The 16,737-nt window shown below is 38.7% G+C and overlaps 1 protein-coding gene across 1 annotated transcript; it reads left to right on the top strand.

Moving 5' to 3' along the window:
- The first annotated feature begins 11,320 nt into the window (after nt 1-11,320).
- Nucleotides 11,321-12,262, top strand: LOC100713078 (olfactory receptor 6C74-like). Its single transcript, XM_003466114.1, has one exon. It carries the CDS (start codon nt 11,321-11,323, stop codon nt 12,260-12,262), a length of 942 nt encoding a protein of 313 aa, XP_003466162.1.
- Nucleotides 12,263-16,737: the final 4,475 nt, after the last annotated feature.

Genomic DNA, 16,737 nt, shown 5'->3' with positions numbered 1-16,737 from the left:
ACAAATTACATCACATGTGTTCTGTGTTGCAGCTAAGTCACTTAGCTTGCTACAGTTCTGTGCGTGACATCCATGCTGCAAAGGAACAAAGCTCTCTGGGGCCCTTACCAACCTTCCAAGGAGAGGACATGACCACTGCCTCTGAAATCTGAGCAATACTCTTATATTTTCAAATCCTGTCTTTCCCTTGGAGCCTTCCAAAGCATGCACCCTTAGCATCAGTTCCTTTCCTAAATCTGTTACTACTGAATGTGTGAGTGCAACTGGAAAGAGCAGGGTTTATTCCCACTTCTAAGATTTCTTCTAAGGAGCAGAGATGAAAGAGTCTAAGTTATTCTCTTACCCACTGTATTGCTAATAAAAATAAGTTAAGCAAATTAAGCATTTTTCGTGGTGGAGTTATGTTGTCAACTACTAAGTTATTTCCCCTGAAACCAACATTTAAATTAGCCTTCCTGTACATTAATAACTCATTAACTGAAAGAGAAATTAGGGTGACACTTCCTTGTACAATAGCATGTAATAAAATGAAATATCTAGGAATCAGTCTAATCAAGATTGTTAAAGAACTCTGCATTGAAAATTGCAGTACTCTGAAAAAGGACCTTGAGGAAAATATCAGCAAATGGATGATATTATTTGTTCTTGGATAGGAAGAACCAATAGAGTGATAAAGGCTATATTTCCACTGTTGATAAATAGATTTAATGCAATTCCATTCAAATTTCCACAGCATATCTCACATAATTAGAGAAAACAATCCTAAAATTCATCAGGTAGTAGAACAGAATAGGCAGTTTTGGGAAACAATGGAAAGTCAGGGGCATCACAATCCCATACTGAAATTATGCTATAGAGTTTCTTTGATAAAACAACACAATTTAAGCAAATTAGTCATTTTTGCTGGTGGATTTATGTTGTCAACTATTAAGTTATCTTCCTTACCACTAACATTATATTATTCAGCCCTTAACCTTTGTGTTCTTTGAGTCCTGTTTCTATTTTATATCAATAGGAAATGCCTTTAAAAAGATTGCCACTAGTTCTATATTGTTTTCTTATTAACACAATCACAAAATTTTATAAAATGCTCTCTGCATCATGATTGTATCATACCAGGGCTTGAGCATCATATTACGAAGTTCAGATTTCAACTTATTTACAAGGAAAATGTAACCAAGGTGTCTAAAGGTCAGGTATGTGTCATGATTGGATTTATAGTACCTGGCTGTGATATTGTATGAAGATCTTCTCAAGGTCAAGGAGGAAATGGGCAAAGAGATTGCTTCTCAGATTGTGTTTGTGTGTGTGTGTGTGTGTGTGTGTGTGTGTGTGTGTGTGTGTGAGAGAGAGAGAGAGAGAGAGACAGAGACAGAGACAGAGACAGACAGATACAGAGAAAGACAGAGAGACAGAGATGACTACTGGAACAAATGACCATGGTAATTGGATACAAAGGAATCAAGGGTGGAGACTGCATCAGTTTGCTCTGGACAAGTACTGAGTTCTAAGTCTGGTCCTGTCACCAACTAATCAGTCAACTTCCAAAGCACTTAACTCAGCTGATCTGTAATATGTGGTGAAGGTTTAGAATCAAGCTGTTCCCATCATCAGGAGAAAATGTGATAGATAGATAGATAGATAGATAATAGATAGATAAATAGATAGATAGATAATACGTAGACAGATGATTAACAGACAGATCACTCCAACATTGAAAGTGGTGAAATATTAGTCACATGAAACAATATGGTTGCACCTCGAGAACATGATATGAAGCATAATAAGCCCAATGAAGAGGGACAGGTGCCACATGGTCTCTCTCATATGTAATTTCCTAAAGCTTTGACCTCACGGAAGTGGAAAGTGCAATCATGATTAGCGCAGGCAAGAGAAGGCAGGGGGCACAATAGGTCCACAACAGGACCACAATCTGGTCAACAGATACAAAGCCACAGTAGACAAGGGATCCAAATCGTACTGTTAATAGGATGTATTCTGTGTTTTGAAAAAGCTAGAAGTAAAAACTCTATTTCACCATAAAGAAACTAAATTTGGGAGATGGATGTGCCAGTCACCTTCATTTTACCATATAACATGCAGGTATCCACGCATCACACCATGCTTCATAAATACGTACAGGTATCAGGTGTTAAAAATAAAATATAACACACAAACAAAAAGAAAATGTAGAAACTCATTGCTTAAAAACGGAATGCATAACCCCGTGGTTTTGGATATACCCACAAAGTTGGGCAACAATCCCCACTATCTCCAGAATATTTTAATCAACCAGAACAGAAAGCTCAAGCCCATGGACAGTCCTGCCTTATCGTCCGCTTTTTCCAGCCACTGACAGCCACTAACCTTTTCTATCATCACCGGTTTGCTTCGTCTGGATATTTCACAGAAACATCATCATACAATATATGGCCTTTTGTACTTGGCTACATTTGCTAAAATAAAAATTTTAAAGCTCACCCTTACCATCACTCACTTCTGTGTACCATCTCATTTTTCCTTCAGTGGTATGTTTTATTCATTGTCTTTTTACTCAGAGCATCTACATGGTGGTGCAACTTCCAACATATATTAAGTGGTTAATAAAATTTGTTGCTTATGAAATTATTCGGTAACTTTTATGCAGGTGAGAATCTCCAGAAGCAGAGTTAACCATTTTAAGTGTGTGTGTGTGTGTGTGTGTGTGTGTGTATCAGTGCCATTTAGCACATTAGGTGATATGTAGCCACCTATCTCTGCTTGCAAGAATATTTTTTCACTCCAGTACACTCTGCATTCGCTAAGTAACCCGTACAAGTTTTTTTTTTCTCCCATGTGCTACCAACTGCTAATCAGTTTTCTGTCTATGGATCTTCCCTTTTCTAATATTCCATATAAAAGAATTATATTATGCATGATCAGTGGTGTGGGATTCTCCCACACTAACAAAATATTTTCAAAGTGTGCTGTAGTGGCAGCAGGCACAGTTCCCTTTTTTCTTCTGTGATAATGTTGCACTGCATAGCCAGACCTTCTTGGTTTATCCTTTCCTGCGTTTGGTGACAGTCAGGCTGCTCCACTCTGAACATCATGCACAGTGCTGATATCAGGATCCACGAACAGGTGTCCAGGTGCCTACAGGTTTTTCACTTATCTTGGAACTCCACCTAGGAGTTGAGCAGCTGTTAGTGGTACGTTAACTGTCTTCAGTATCATGAAAAAGTGTTGCAAAGTACCTACACCATACCTGTCTAGCACTGTAGAAATGGTTAAGATTATCTAATTCCCACCAATATTTGCTATTTTTCATTTTCCTGATTGAAATCAAAATTGATTAAGACTCCGTATATAGGGTGTGAACATCATGCATAAAACAGAGTGAAATGTGCGTGTGTACTGGATACCCTGGAGTGACCAGCACCCTGCCAATCACTTATGTCAATCATATCCACAGAAACTTAATGAGAGGGACTCAAAATGGGTGCACAGCTTTTAGAACCTAAACCTGAATTACCTTTTTTCTACTCTTCTGACCGCTTCTTTCCCTGCTCTTGCTGTCTTTCTATCACTGCTGGGACGCTGAGCACAGCTTCCCAACTAACATAAATAAGTATAAGTACAACTGTTTCTATTTGCCATAGTGTGTACACTTGTAAGTCTTTGCTCACTGTGCACAAGACTCTGGACTGTGTCTATCAGGAAACCATGATAGGCTGAATCACATTCACCTGCTGATGAACACACAGGTCATTTCCAGGACTTAGCTATCATGAATTACACCACTGTCATCATGAGAATGCATGGATCATGGTGATATTGCATCTTTAACTGTTTGGAGGAGATATCTAGAAAGGAAATAGCCAGGTGAAATCGAGTTTCTAGTTTTACTCTTTGGAGGGATGTCAGTGTTGGTATGCTGTTTTCCATCCTTTGATATTCAGTCTATGAGCTCATATGTTTGTTAAAATGTGTTATTTTATACAGCATACTTTTAGACTTACTTTCTTGCTGGATTCTTATAATGTATGTCTTTTCATTGTGGAACTGAGACTACTGACACTGAGAGCTCTTACTGAGAAGCACTGACTTATTCGTGTTGTCGCATTATTTCTCCATTCATCATTTCTTCTTTTCCTCCTCTTCTCCTTAACTATTCATTTGATCTCATGTGTTTTTCCTGTTAGCATTTTTGATTCATTGTCCTAAGACATCCTGAGATTTGTGGAGTACTGCCTTGGTGGTCATGAATTTCTTAAGGTGTCAGGGACATGTCTTATTTTCCATGGCAATTTTGATGGCCTTGCACAGTACATCAGTCTGGGCTGGAAGTTGTTTACTTTAGGGCCTTCAAATGCTTCACTCCAAGCTCTTTCGTTTTTTCACCTTTGTGTTGACAAGTCTTCTGTCATTTCATGAATGCACCTTCATGAATAAGTTTTTGCTCTTAAGCTTTGGTCATTGTATTGGACTGAGATTTTTTATTATGATGTATCATGAAGCCCTTTCATAATTGTTATTTGGGTTTCTAGATGACTCATAGTTTTGTATGTTAAATTTTTTCCCTATATTTGGAACATTTTCTTGTACTATTGATGTAGGCAGACTTTTTAGGGCATTTGTGCTGTCTTATGATTTTTCATCAATTTTGATAAAGTTTAGGTTACTCTTTTTTACATCATCCATCAGATGTTGGATCTATTTCTTGTGTTCTTTCATTGTTTTTAGGGTATATCTGAATAATCAATCTCTAACAGCAGCCCTGTCTTCTACTTCTGATACTTCACTCTCATATTTTCAAAAGAATTTTTAATCTTTTGAATTTCTGTCTGGTAACTTTTCACAGACTCTTGGTCTTTCATATTTTATATTATTTTTTTAACACAGTTGACTTTTTATTAGTGTCTTTTCTAATCTTGCTGATCATTTTGTTATTATATCTATTCTCTAATTAGTTATATATTTTTGAGCTCACCAAACACTTTATTTATCTTTTTTAAATTCTCTGTTATTATTTTGAGGAATTCTGCCATGTGGCTTTTGATTTCCTCCACTTTGGTGCCCCAAAGTGAAACTTTGGGGAAGTTGTGGGTTTTCAAAGGCACAGTGGGGCATTGGTTTACAAACAATTTTGTGTGTGAATAATTTGGTCTGCAAACAGAAGAATTTGGCAGAATTTTGTTTTTGTTTATGAACTCTGCATCATGTGATAAACACACCTGTGCCATCTGTCTTACACAAACACAAAAACAGCCAGAACATGCAAGGTATTGTATTCATGAATTGAAGTACCAATATATTTTGTTTTGTCATCTCATGTTTTATTGAATTTTGTTTGTTTTGTGATATATCTGAAGGGTAATTACAGTGGCAAAATTTATTTTAGATTAGATACATGTTTAGTTGCTATCTCCTCTTCAGTTATACACCCCGGGCATGACTAACTATAAGCTTTTCCCTCTGCCATAAGTTACAATCATGTCTCTATTTGGGAGGGAGGCTGCAGAACTAGACCTGGCATCCTTTTCTCTAGGAATGGGCTTCAGTATGGTTAATGATACAAAAGCAATTAGATGTTGGCATACAGTTAGTGGCAATAAAAATGCTACATTACAGTAACAATAAAATCAACAACAGTAACCGTGTCAAAGATAAATTGGACATTGGCATACCCTAAGAGCTAGTATTATACACCCTTGCCATAAAGAGATCTACATATAATAAGTCTAAACTTAATACAAACCAAGTATTCACTTACAGTAAGCATCATGTAAATGCAACAACTAAACCTTCCCTAGTTATAGAACAGTATTAGACAGTAATATCACAGAGTTAACTGTCTAAGTATTCATAAAGCTGAATGGTTATTGGTAAGAGTAAAGGGAATGAGGAATCAGATAATAAAAACATGGAATTTGAAAAACTAATCAGTAGGAGATGAGCAGGAAGAGACAAAATTGAGAAAAAGAATCCTACTGAGGAGTAAAAGGAACTTAATGGTACTAGGTAAAAGTAACAGGAAAGGACCAAAAAAAAAAAAAAACAAAAACAAAATAAATTGAAAACTAAGAAGGAAAAATGGCCCCAAAAGGAGGAAAACTGAAAGAGTCATGATATTCTCTGTCTAGATTTATGGCCTGTGGGTTCGAGGCACCCCTCTACTCCAAAACACCTTCTGTTCATGCACCACGGGGTATGGCAAGAGTGCAAGACTCATGTGTCCTTGCACGCTTAGTCTGATGAAGAAAGTAATGAGGCCAGCAGTCTCATTTATCTAGCAGTGGGCTGGAGTTCATGCAGACTGTTGGACTTGAACCCAGCACGTTCAGATTTAGCCACCTCTAAAAGCCACACTCAACAGGCCCATCATCCATGTCCCTCCCAGTCTCTGTTTAAACTTCTCAAGGAGACTCTGTCTACCTACAGCCTCTCCATAGCTATCTCCTGTAGCTATCTCTTACCCAGTCACTGTGGAACGTGAACCCTGGAAAACAAATGTGGAACTGTTCTGTAATTTTTCTGCAGCTCAGTTTTACCTCCTTTCCAAAATGGAGCCCAATTAAATTCTCTTTGGCAGTATGGCAGCCTCTACACTGGATTTCCTCTCCAACTCTGTCTGCTGTGGCAGAGCCACCCTGGAAGGAAAACTCCACACTGATTTTGTAGTTTACAATAGACACGTCCAAGCATTTTGCTGGACAGCACTTCTGGGCATGTCCAGGATTATTTCTTCCTGAAGCCACCAACTCTCAGGGCTTACTTTCTTCCCAGGATTTTGACTTCTTTAGCAATCAGGTCAGTCAGTTGATCAGCACATCGGCTGCCTACTGCCGAGGGGAAATAAAACACAAAACGGTCTTGGAGTTGTTGGGTGACAATGACCAGGCATGGACTCCATGATGGTGGACATAGGTGGGAGGGAATGCAGGATGGGGATGGCTTCTGTTCACAGGGATAAAGAACCACTGTGGGATGTGAGGGAAAATTATATCTGTGTGGGGCACCAGGGCCTAGAATATTCTTACTTTGATAAGTTTCTTATTAGAGTCCTGGGCTAGAAGTAATTTCTCAAATATTATAAATTCTCTTCACTTTCTAAATAAGGTCCTTTTGAACTAATTATTTTTAATTTGATGAAGTTTATTGTACCTGTTACTCTTTCTTACTGCTCGGTTAGTGTTGTATTTAAGAAGTTTCTTTATCCAAGGTCATACACAGATCTTCAGATTTCTTTCTCCTAAAAGTTTCATTGTTTAGTTCCTACATTTAAAAATTGATCAAATTATTTAATTTTTAAAAAGAGAATGGATTAGGGGTCCAGGTTCTACTGCAGGTGAATATCCATTGTCCCAGCACCATTCAATCATTAGTTGAAAACTATTTTCCAAGTTATCTACCTTATAACTTTATTGGTAAAGATGTAAAGATATCTCTCAATGATTTAGACATCCTTATGTGAGAACCACAGACTTGCTTCCTAACACTTCATAGCAAGTTTGGTGGTAGGCTCTGCATTCCCTTCAACTTTGTTCTGGACATAAACACTGCCTTGCATTTCTGTATCACCATCTATTTCTGAAAAGAAACAAGAGGCCACTAGACTTTGCAGGGTTGACACAGATGAATTAAGTCAATATATTGACTGAGTCAAGTGTTTTATTGTGGGTTTGCTCAGAATGATACTCAGGGTACTGGGAATCAAACTCAGGACCTTGTGCTTGCCAGGCGGGCACTGTTTCACTGAGCTTTATCACGGATTCTAAGGGGGTAGTGATTCTAAGTTAACAATAGGAGGCCTTTTGCTAGGCATTCTCATTCTCATTACTAATCTGTTTTTATGTTTTTAAATTACTTTATTAATGTTTTCAATTGATGCCTCTAGAGGAATTCAATTCAAAGTGATTATGTAATTTGTGGTGTCTTAGAGCTTAAGTCTGCATTTCATTTTGCTATGTCTGCTTTTCTCTGTTTGTCTCTTCCCTGCTTGATTTCCCCTGTTTCCAGGTGTGTTTCTTAACATGTTTTTAGATTTCCTTTCACCTTCTATGTGGGTGAGTGGATCTCTTTTATGGCATTTCCAGGGATTGCACTAGATAACAAATCCTTTCTATTTGAAGAACTTGCTCATCTTTCAGGCTAAGTGTGATGGGGACACATGTTTTCTCCTCCTTCATCTGAGAATGTCTTACTTCCCCATCAGTCCCGATGGATATTTCCACTGGATGGAGGTTTCTGGATCCGGAAATCCACATTTTGACATGTCTTTTCTTTAACACTTAAAAATGATTGTGCTGATTGTTTCTGGCTGCCACAGTGTCTGATGGGCAATGCAACTGGATTTGAATGATTTATTTTCGCACATTGTTTTCCCTTGGGACTTTCAAACTTTTTATTTGTATTCAGTTAGCAGATGTCTGATGACAATGTGTCTTGGATTGGACTTTTTAATTTATTGCAATTTGAGTTTATCTACCTTTCTGAATATATAGATTGCATCATTTGGCAGATTTTGAAATATCTCTGCCCAGTTCTTCCTTTTATCTAGATCAGTGAAATGAACATTAGACGTTTGATTATGGTTCCAAATATCCAGGAGGCTCTATTTAACTTTTGGCAGTCTGTTTTGTTTCTACTGCTCATACTGGGTTGTGTACTTTGCTATACTTTGCAGTTCATTGATTTTACTCTCTGCTGCTCCATTTGGATTTTGAACATTTTTGAGTTTCTAAAATTCCTGTCATTAGATTCTTTAAACTTTATTTTCGTCTTCTGTCTTTTATTTCTTGCCAGAAACTTTTAAAATTACCTTTTGTTTAGCAAATATTTTAAAAACTTGTTTTATCCTGTGTGTGACTCATTAAACTATTTTTATGACTGGTGCTTTTAACCCTTTGGAACATAGTTATAATTTTTGTGGTCTTGAGGTTAGTGTTTACTGACTGCCTTTTAAAATTCTTGTTGAGATGAGCCTAACACTTGGTGAGATGAGTGACTTTAAACTAAAACTGGACATGATGGACACAGTGTTATAAGTGTCAATAAGAGGAAAAGTCTCTTATTGACACTTTATTTTTCCCAAATGCTCTGACATTTTCCTGGCATGGGGAGGCAGATGTCCATCTCCCTGCTCTCAGATGCTGCCCATCCCTGACCAGACCTCTGAAACTCCCCTCAGCAATGTCACGCACATGGTATTTTACAAATCTTGAGGTGATTGTATCTCCTTCATTTTTTAAGATTTTTATGAGAATAACCAGATATTTAGGGGCTCATATTTTATATTTTCATGTATAGTAAGTGCATAATTATGATGCAAAATAACAATTCTTCTTATTATTATTATTATTATGCATAGTAATCATTTTCTCTTTCCAATAGTGCTGAATTAGCAACCACTAGTGATCTACAGGGACAATGTTCTCTCAATGGCTTTCTCAAATCTTCACTAATGGTGTCCTTGGTGCTGTCGCCTGGCCCTGATGGATCTGGATTGGTATCAAGAGACAGTTGAATGGCAAATACAAGTGAAGGAAATTTCTACCACCTCCGTTTCTGCTCCTGTTGGTGTACTATCCTGTCATCTCGAGAGCACGCTCGATGGCCGTACTATAGCGCTAGAGTGCATTTTAGAAAAACTATGGGTAAATAATGGGATAGTCAGAATCGACTTTCGCTTGTTTTGCCTGGAGTTTTTCCCAGCAAGTCATCCCTTGCTGGCATAGGACCAGGAAGGGATCTTGGGGGCACATGAATGGCAGGACAGCTCCCCGGGTTTCCAAGTAAGCCCACTCCCAAGTTCTCCAGAGGACAAAGGAGGTTTGTGCTCTGCTTCTTTTCCCTAATTTCAACAGCTGAGATTTCACTGTGATGTCTCTTTGGTTTACTCCAGACATGCGAAAGGCGTTGATTGAAGCAGAAAGACCTGCAGACGAGATGCACATATTAAAATTTTCACTCTGACAGTTAAAGTACATCTCCAATGTGAGTGTTTACTTACTTACATTCCAACTGCCTGGGCCATTATCCAATGTGCATAATGGAAGTGTGAATGTCCAGGGACTAGAGCTCTGGGCACTGTGAGCTGACTGTGATGAGCTGTGGCCCTGGAGTGACCCCACTGCATCACCACCCACCGCTGGTGTGACTAGAACATCTTGCCTAGAACATTCATTGATTGTGATTTGAAGCACTTGTCACACCTTGAACTCATCTCTCACAAAAAAAGGCAGGAAGATTTGGCTTGGCTCAGGGATACATAGAGTCAGAGATCCAACCAGAACACCAGGAGAACAAAATGGCAATTCTCAAATAAGCTAATTTTATGATTTAAGAGGAATAAGAGAATATTTCTTCTATTAAATTAAGTAATTTAGGGAGTCAGAATAAATCACAAAACCATTGTTGGAGGAAGAAATATAGTCCATCTTACTGCTGAATGCCAGGCATCGTGCAATTAATGCACTGAAGGTTTTGAAGACAGAATACCTCTCTGGACTGACCACTTAACATGGGAAAACACATCTCTCACACTGATCTGCATCAGGTTGTATGCAAAAATGCCCTGGGTTATTTGTTGGAGGAAGAAATATAGTCCATCTTACTGCTGAATGCCAGGCATCGTGCAATTAATGCACTGAAGGTTTTGAAGACAGAATACCTCTCTGGACTGACCACTTAACATGGGAAAACACATCTCTCACACTGATCTGCATCAGGTTGTATGCAAAAATGCCCTGGGTTGATTCCTTAACAAGCCTATTAGAGCTGATTTGTGCCTGCTACAAATCATTGTGGCGGGCTGAGCAGTATAGAAAATAGTTCTAGCTATAAATTTTTAGTCTAAACCATGAAAAACAATACTTAGGATATAATAAAATAATTTTTGGAGACACAACAGAATCCCATAGCATAGTGTGTGTGTTCATGTGTGTGTGCATGCATGTGTACTCATGTTTCTATGTGTGCATGTGTGTGGGTGGTGTTAGGATTGAATCATGTAGAAATGCATGCTAGATAAGCACTCAACTACTCAGCTGTACCCCATTTTACAGTTTGTTTATTGCAGTTATAACTTTCTTTCTTGATAACTGAAGGTCTTTATTTATTTGGAAATATGCTTTTATGGAAATGAAAATAACGTTGGTATTATAGTAACTACATGCAGCCTTCTTATTTATGACACAAAATTTTTAAACATAGTTGGCAAACCAAAGAACAAAACTGTGGATATTTTACACATTTAATAAATAACATTCTGTATTTTTTCAGCAATACTTCGCATGTAGGTCAATGATAAAGAACAGAAGAAATGGAAAAGGCAATGATGGTGGGGGAGGGGAACAGCACAGCTGTCCAGGAGTTCACCCTGGAAGGCTTCCCTGCAGTCCAGCACCTGGGGAAGGTCCTCTTCCTGCTGCACCTGCTGGCCTACCTGGCCTCTGTCACGGGGAACTCGCTCATCTTCACCATCATCTGGGCTGACCGCCGCCTCCACACCCCTATGTACTTCTTCCTCAGCATTTTCTCCTTCGGTGAATGTGGTTTCATCACCACGGTTATCCCAAAACTCCTGACCATCTTTCTGTCAGGGAGACAAAAGATTTCCTTTGCTGCCTGCTTCACACAAGCATTTGCTTTCATTTTCCTGGGTGCAAGTGGTTTTTTCCTGATGGGTGTGATGTCCCTGGATCGCTACCTGGCCATTTGCAAACCTCTGCACTACCCCACCATCATGAGCCCAAGGACGTGTATCCTGCTGGTCACTGCCTGTTTCTCTTTGGGATTTCTCCTTACGGTGATTCCGGTCGTAAAGCTGTCCCAGCTGTCCTTCTGTGGCCCCAATGTCATCCCTCACTTCTTCTGTGATGTGGGACCCTTGGCAAGGCTCTCCTGTCCCGAAAACCCATCTATTGAAAGGTTGGCATACAATAACGCCTCTAGTCTCCTCTTCATATCCTTCCTCATGACGGTCATCGCCTACAGCAACATAGTGGTCACAATCTTGCGCCTCCCTTCAGCCTATGAGCGGCAGAGAGCCTTCTCCACCTGCTCCTCTCACCTTGTTGTCCTGTCTCTGATGTATGGCAGCTGCATCTTCATCTATGTAAAGCCAAAGAGAAGGAGCAGGCTGGACACCAACCGAGAGGCTGCTCTGGTGAACACGGTGGTGACCCCACTACTGAACCCCGTTATCTACACCCTGCGCAACAAGCAGGTACACCAGGCACTGAGAGATGCTGTGTCCAGGGTGAAGCTTCACAAATAGAATCACAGATTGAGGAGTGAACCTTCCATTCTGCTGAGTTCAACTGTTTTCAATTTCTAGGTTCATCTGCATAACTTTGAAATGATGTCATTTTTTAAGGTTCTGTTAGAATAATGACTAAAGTAACTAACACTAAAGTAACCCAAACTGAAAGCTCCAATAGTTTTCTTCACATTGTGATGGAAATATCTTCCTGAAACATTTCAGCAATTGAAAAGTAATAAAGTTCAGCATATGCAATGAAGAGCTTTATATACACAGATTTCTGTGCATTGTTGATTTCCAAAGCCAAAAGTCTATAGTTCATGCTATTACTTGTGGTAAGAGCATGTAGTGGGGAAAGATGCTCATGCCAACTGAAAATAGCAGAGTGCTCCAAAGACCGATGAAATGTGTCAGTGTGTTGAATTCTAGAAGGTGTCAATGCATTCCTTAAAGTGATTAAATACAATTGTTCTCAATGTAGCATATTTGATATACGAATACAATTTTCACTATTCTACTTCATATTTTTGGAAGCATATGTTGTCTCCAGGTGAAAATGAAAGTCTCTGTTACTTCATTGGTCTGCCATCCTGGACAGAACCTGAGAGATGAAGGTGAAGGACCATAGGAAAGTAAGGAGACTCATAAGAAGGAATTGAATATTTATCATTATTTCCTTGCCACAGAAAATTTTAAAGAAATTGAGCTAAATCAATTCAGAAATGAAAAGAAAGCTAACTGTGCCTGTAAAGTCTCTCCAAATGGATCTGGGAGCGAGTCTCTTACATCACAGGAGTGAGAGGCTTGGGTGTGATCCCTTCCAGGGGTCGTTTTCAGGCTGACATGAACTGGTGGTCTGCATAATAACTGACAGAAACAAAATGTGTACCTGCTCAATATAAAGTAGTAATCTGTCTAAAGGAAGAGTTTGTTACTCTTGCAACTGTCATTTCACTATTAAAGATTTCCATAGGAAATGAGGGCCTGGAGACAGAAACCTGGCACAGGAGCTTGTTTGACATGGCCGGTTGAAGGCATCTAGATCGTTTGATTTTACAACATTGTTCTGTGAGGTGGGAATCATGAAGGGCTGTGTTGGGGAGATTCTGGAGACAGAATTTGAAGAATAGATGATTCAACTAACAGAATGTATATTTTTCTATATGCTGAGTGTGTTTAAAGAGATCCCTAATACATTGCATGAATTTTTTTTCCTATTCTCTACATTGAAGTAGATGTTTTCTAGCATAATTTCTCTGATAGTGATTTTTTCCAGAATGAGCAGTGAACTGCTTCATTACTGTTTTCTGGAGTTCCTTAAATTAAATTTTATGACTATTATTGGAAACCTGCCTGGGAGTAAATGGGTAAATTATACAATTTGAAATAAACGCATAATTTAAAATTAACTGTTTCTATATTATTAACAAAAACTTTTGCCAAATTTGATCTACCTCAGATATACTACATTTTACTTATCCAAGAATCTTTCATGGGGTTTAAGCAGCTTCCATCTTTTGATATTGTGAACAGTACTCTGGTATTTATGTATTTGCTGGAATACTTATGTTTATTTCTTTTGGGCTGCGAAAGTGATTTTGATGGGCAAGTGGGTAGACTCAAGGGGCAAGAGGCTTCCTATGCGGTCACCTTTCAGTAGCGTCCATTTTTGACTATTGGGAATTTTATTTCTGTGAACATCTGTGTGACTGTGTCTCCTTGAGCATTGGTTTTAATGTATAAATAGCTAAAATAGTTTTCCTTCTTTTATAAACTAGGACAGGAACTGTGATGGAGGGACTAGGGAACACTTGAATGAAGGTTAAGTGAATTCATTTCATGTGATAAAAAGGCTTTGGAACTAGATAGAGGTGACAGTTATATATATTTTAAACCTGAATTCTTTAATTTCTTTTTTAAAATTTCATTTAATGAGAAAAAAACACAACAGAAGATGGGAAGAAATAGTACAGAATTTCAAAAATATTTAAAAAAACAGCTGTTGATAAATTACATGTCGTATTCCTAGAAATAGTTGTTGAAGTTACAAAATTAAAGCATACAAATTGGACATTCAAACCGTGAGACTGAAAACAATTCTGTTCAATGATCCACAAAAACTTACAAATATGGTTATCAATCTTACACAATTAAACTTACATGCAATTATATCCTTTAGAGCACTTTCTTTTCCTCTCTTTTTTACAATAGCAATTACACATGTTGGGTTTTATTACTCCTACAGTTCTTATTATTTTTTACACTACAAACACAATGTGATATTTCTACATATGATTCTTATTTATTTCAATTATGAAGATAGTCTCAATTTGCCTCCATTTACCTATGAAGGCCTCAAGATCATCCTTTTATGGTTGAGTCACATTCCCTTGTTTCAAAATACCACATCTTTTTCATCCATTCTGTATTTGATGGAGTTCTGGTTGTTTTCAAGCTATCACAAATTGTACTACTATCAACATGAGTGCACATGTATCATGCTGACATGAACCTTTTCAGATTTTCTGGGAAAATACTCAGGAGGGGAATAGTTGGATTGAATGCAACTTCCACTCCTTGTCTTCTGAGGAATCTCCATAGTGATTTCATAGTGGCTGCCTCAGCCTACACTCCCACCAACAGGGGATCAGTGTTCCTTTTTCCCCTGCAGCCTCACTAATATTTGCTATCAGTTGCTATCTTGACAGCAGCTATTCTTTCCAGAGTGACATGAAATCTCAGTGCTATTTTAATTTTCATTTCTCGAATGGCCAGTGATGGTGAAGATTTCTTCATGTATTTATTTGTCATTTGAATATCTTCATTTCAAAAATGTGTGTTCATCTCAGATGCCCATTTTGGAGAGGGTCTTTGAATTTGGGGGGCTTGACACTTTTCAATTGTTTATATGTTCTGGATGTAAGATTCCTTTAGAGAACAACACTGCCCCATTGGATATCGTGCTTCTGGCACAGGAGTCCTTGGGAGACTCACTCAGGCCATGTCAAGACCAGTGCACTGTGCAAACAAAGGAAACAAGGACAGACTGTGTCCAATCACAAATGACAGTGCAGTTTATAACTGTTTCTATCACAAGCCGAAGTGATCCTGCTTATTTTTAATATACTATATTAATGAAAGCCATGCTGGTTTCAACCCAAATGTTTACAGCATTAAGAATTGCTAAAGTCCAGTCAAAAACTCAGAAGGTTACAGAACTAACACACAGGGAGCACAATGATGACTTCTTTGAAAAGTCTTGTCTTTAAAATATGTGTTTTCCAGGTGTTTTTAGCACTGCTGAAAAAGCATGAGCCAGGGGGAAAGGGAACCAGATTTCTATTAAAAAAAAATCACTGGGAATAGCTGTCAAACTTGTACCAGCAGGATCTATGGTTCAGATTCCAGCCAACGGACTTGTCAGTAAGGATGGGTACAGGCTGTGGTACTGTCAGCTCATCACATGCAGACGTGCTCTATGCCTACTCCATTCTAACTTGTTGATTGGGGCTGATGAGAGACAAATTGCTTTCCAAGCACGGAGGAAAAATAAAAGCAGTGCAGTATAAGAATTTGACAAGCAATCCTTATCTAACCATGCTTTGCCTAACAACTCTCAGGCAATTATTGACTTCTTATTTGCAGCAGTCCTCAATATGGGTGTGCACCTAATCACCCGATGTGACATTTAACTTAAAATTGATAGGCCAGCACCTGAGAGTTTCTCAGGCTATATGTGGGACCCGGAAATTTCCATATATGGCAAGTTCCCCGGTGACAGGGTGCTGCTGGTCCAGGGACCACACTTTGAGAAGTAATGCCACATTTGTTATTGCTTTGCTATTCACTTCAGTTCTTGTCTCTGAAATGTTTGTTAGTCATCGTTGAAGCTTAGCAGTAAAGGAGATGAAGTAGAGAAAATGCTAAGTGGTCTTACACCCAGGAATAACGTAGATCCCCAGCGAATCAATAGAGAAAGTAATAGGCTGACAGGCTGACGTGGGTTGCCTATTAGGCTAGAGATGCTGGTAGGAAAATTGGAGACAGCAGAAAGAGGAAAGTAAGAGTTAATTTATTTTTGTGCTAACTGCTGCTGAAAGCCACGAGCAGAACTGGCTTCTGAGCTAATTAGAGCTAATTGTGGCAAGACAATTTTAGGGCCATGCCAGCATTCTCTAGGGAAGCCCCAAATCCCAGCCATCCCTGAACACTGTAAAGAGCTGCCAAGTCTCAGCACACATGGGCTCAGCACAGAAAGTTCCTCTTCTGGCTTCCAGGTCACTCCAGTCAAGATAAATTAGCAGATAATTAGTTCCTCCTGGAGTGGTTTCTCCAGTGTTTAGACCATCTTAGAAATGTTTTCTGTGAAGTGAAAATGCCTTGGGGAACTTTAAATTTCTTGCCTCATCATCTTGCTGGTGTGTTAGGAACTGATGCGGAAAAGTAGTGAGGTGGCGTCTCCTAAACCTTGAACTCAGAATAGCTACCCG

This window comes from Cavia porcellus, unplaced genomic scaffold (genome assembly GCF_034190915.1).
Source record: "Cavia porcellus strain 051 isolate PalLab524CR breed Dunkin Hartley unplaced genomic scaffold, mCavPor4.1 scaffold_23, whole genome shotgun sequence".
NCBI classification, from domain to species: Eukaryota; Metazoa; Chordata; class Mammalia; order Rodentia; family Caviidae; genus Cavia; species Cavia porcellus.
This window is presented reverse-complemented; position numbering and strand designations above follow the sequence as displayed.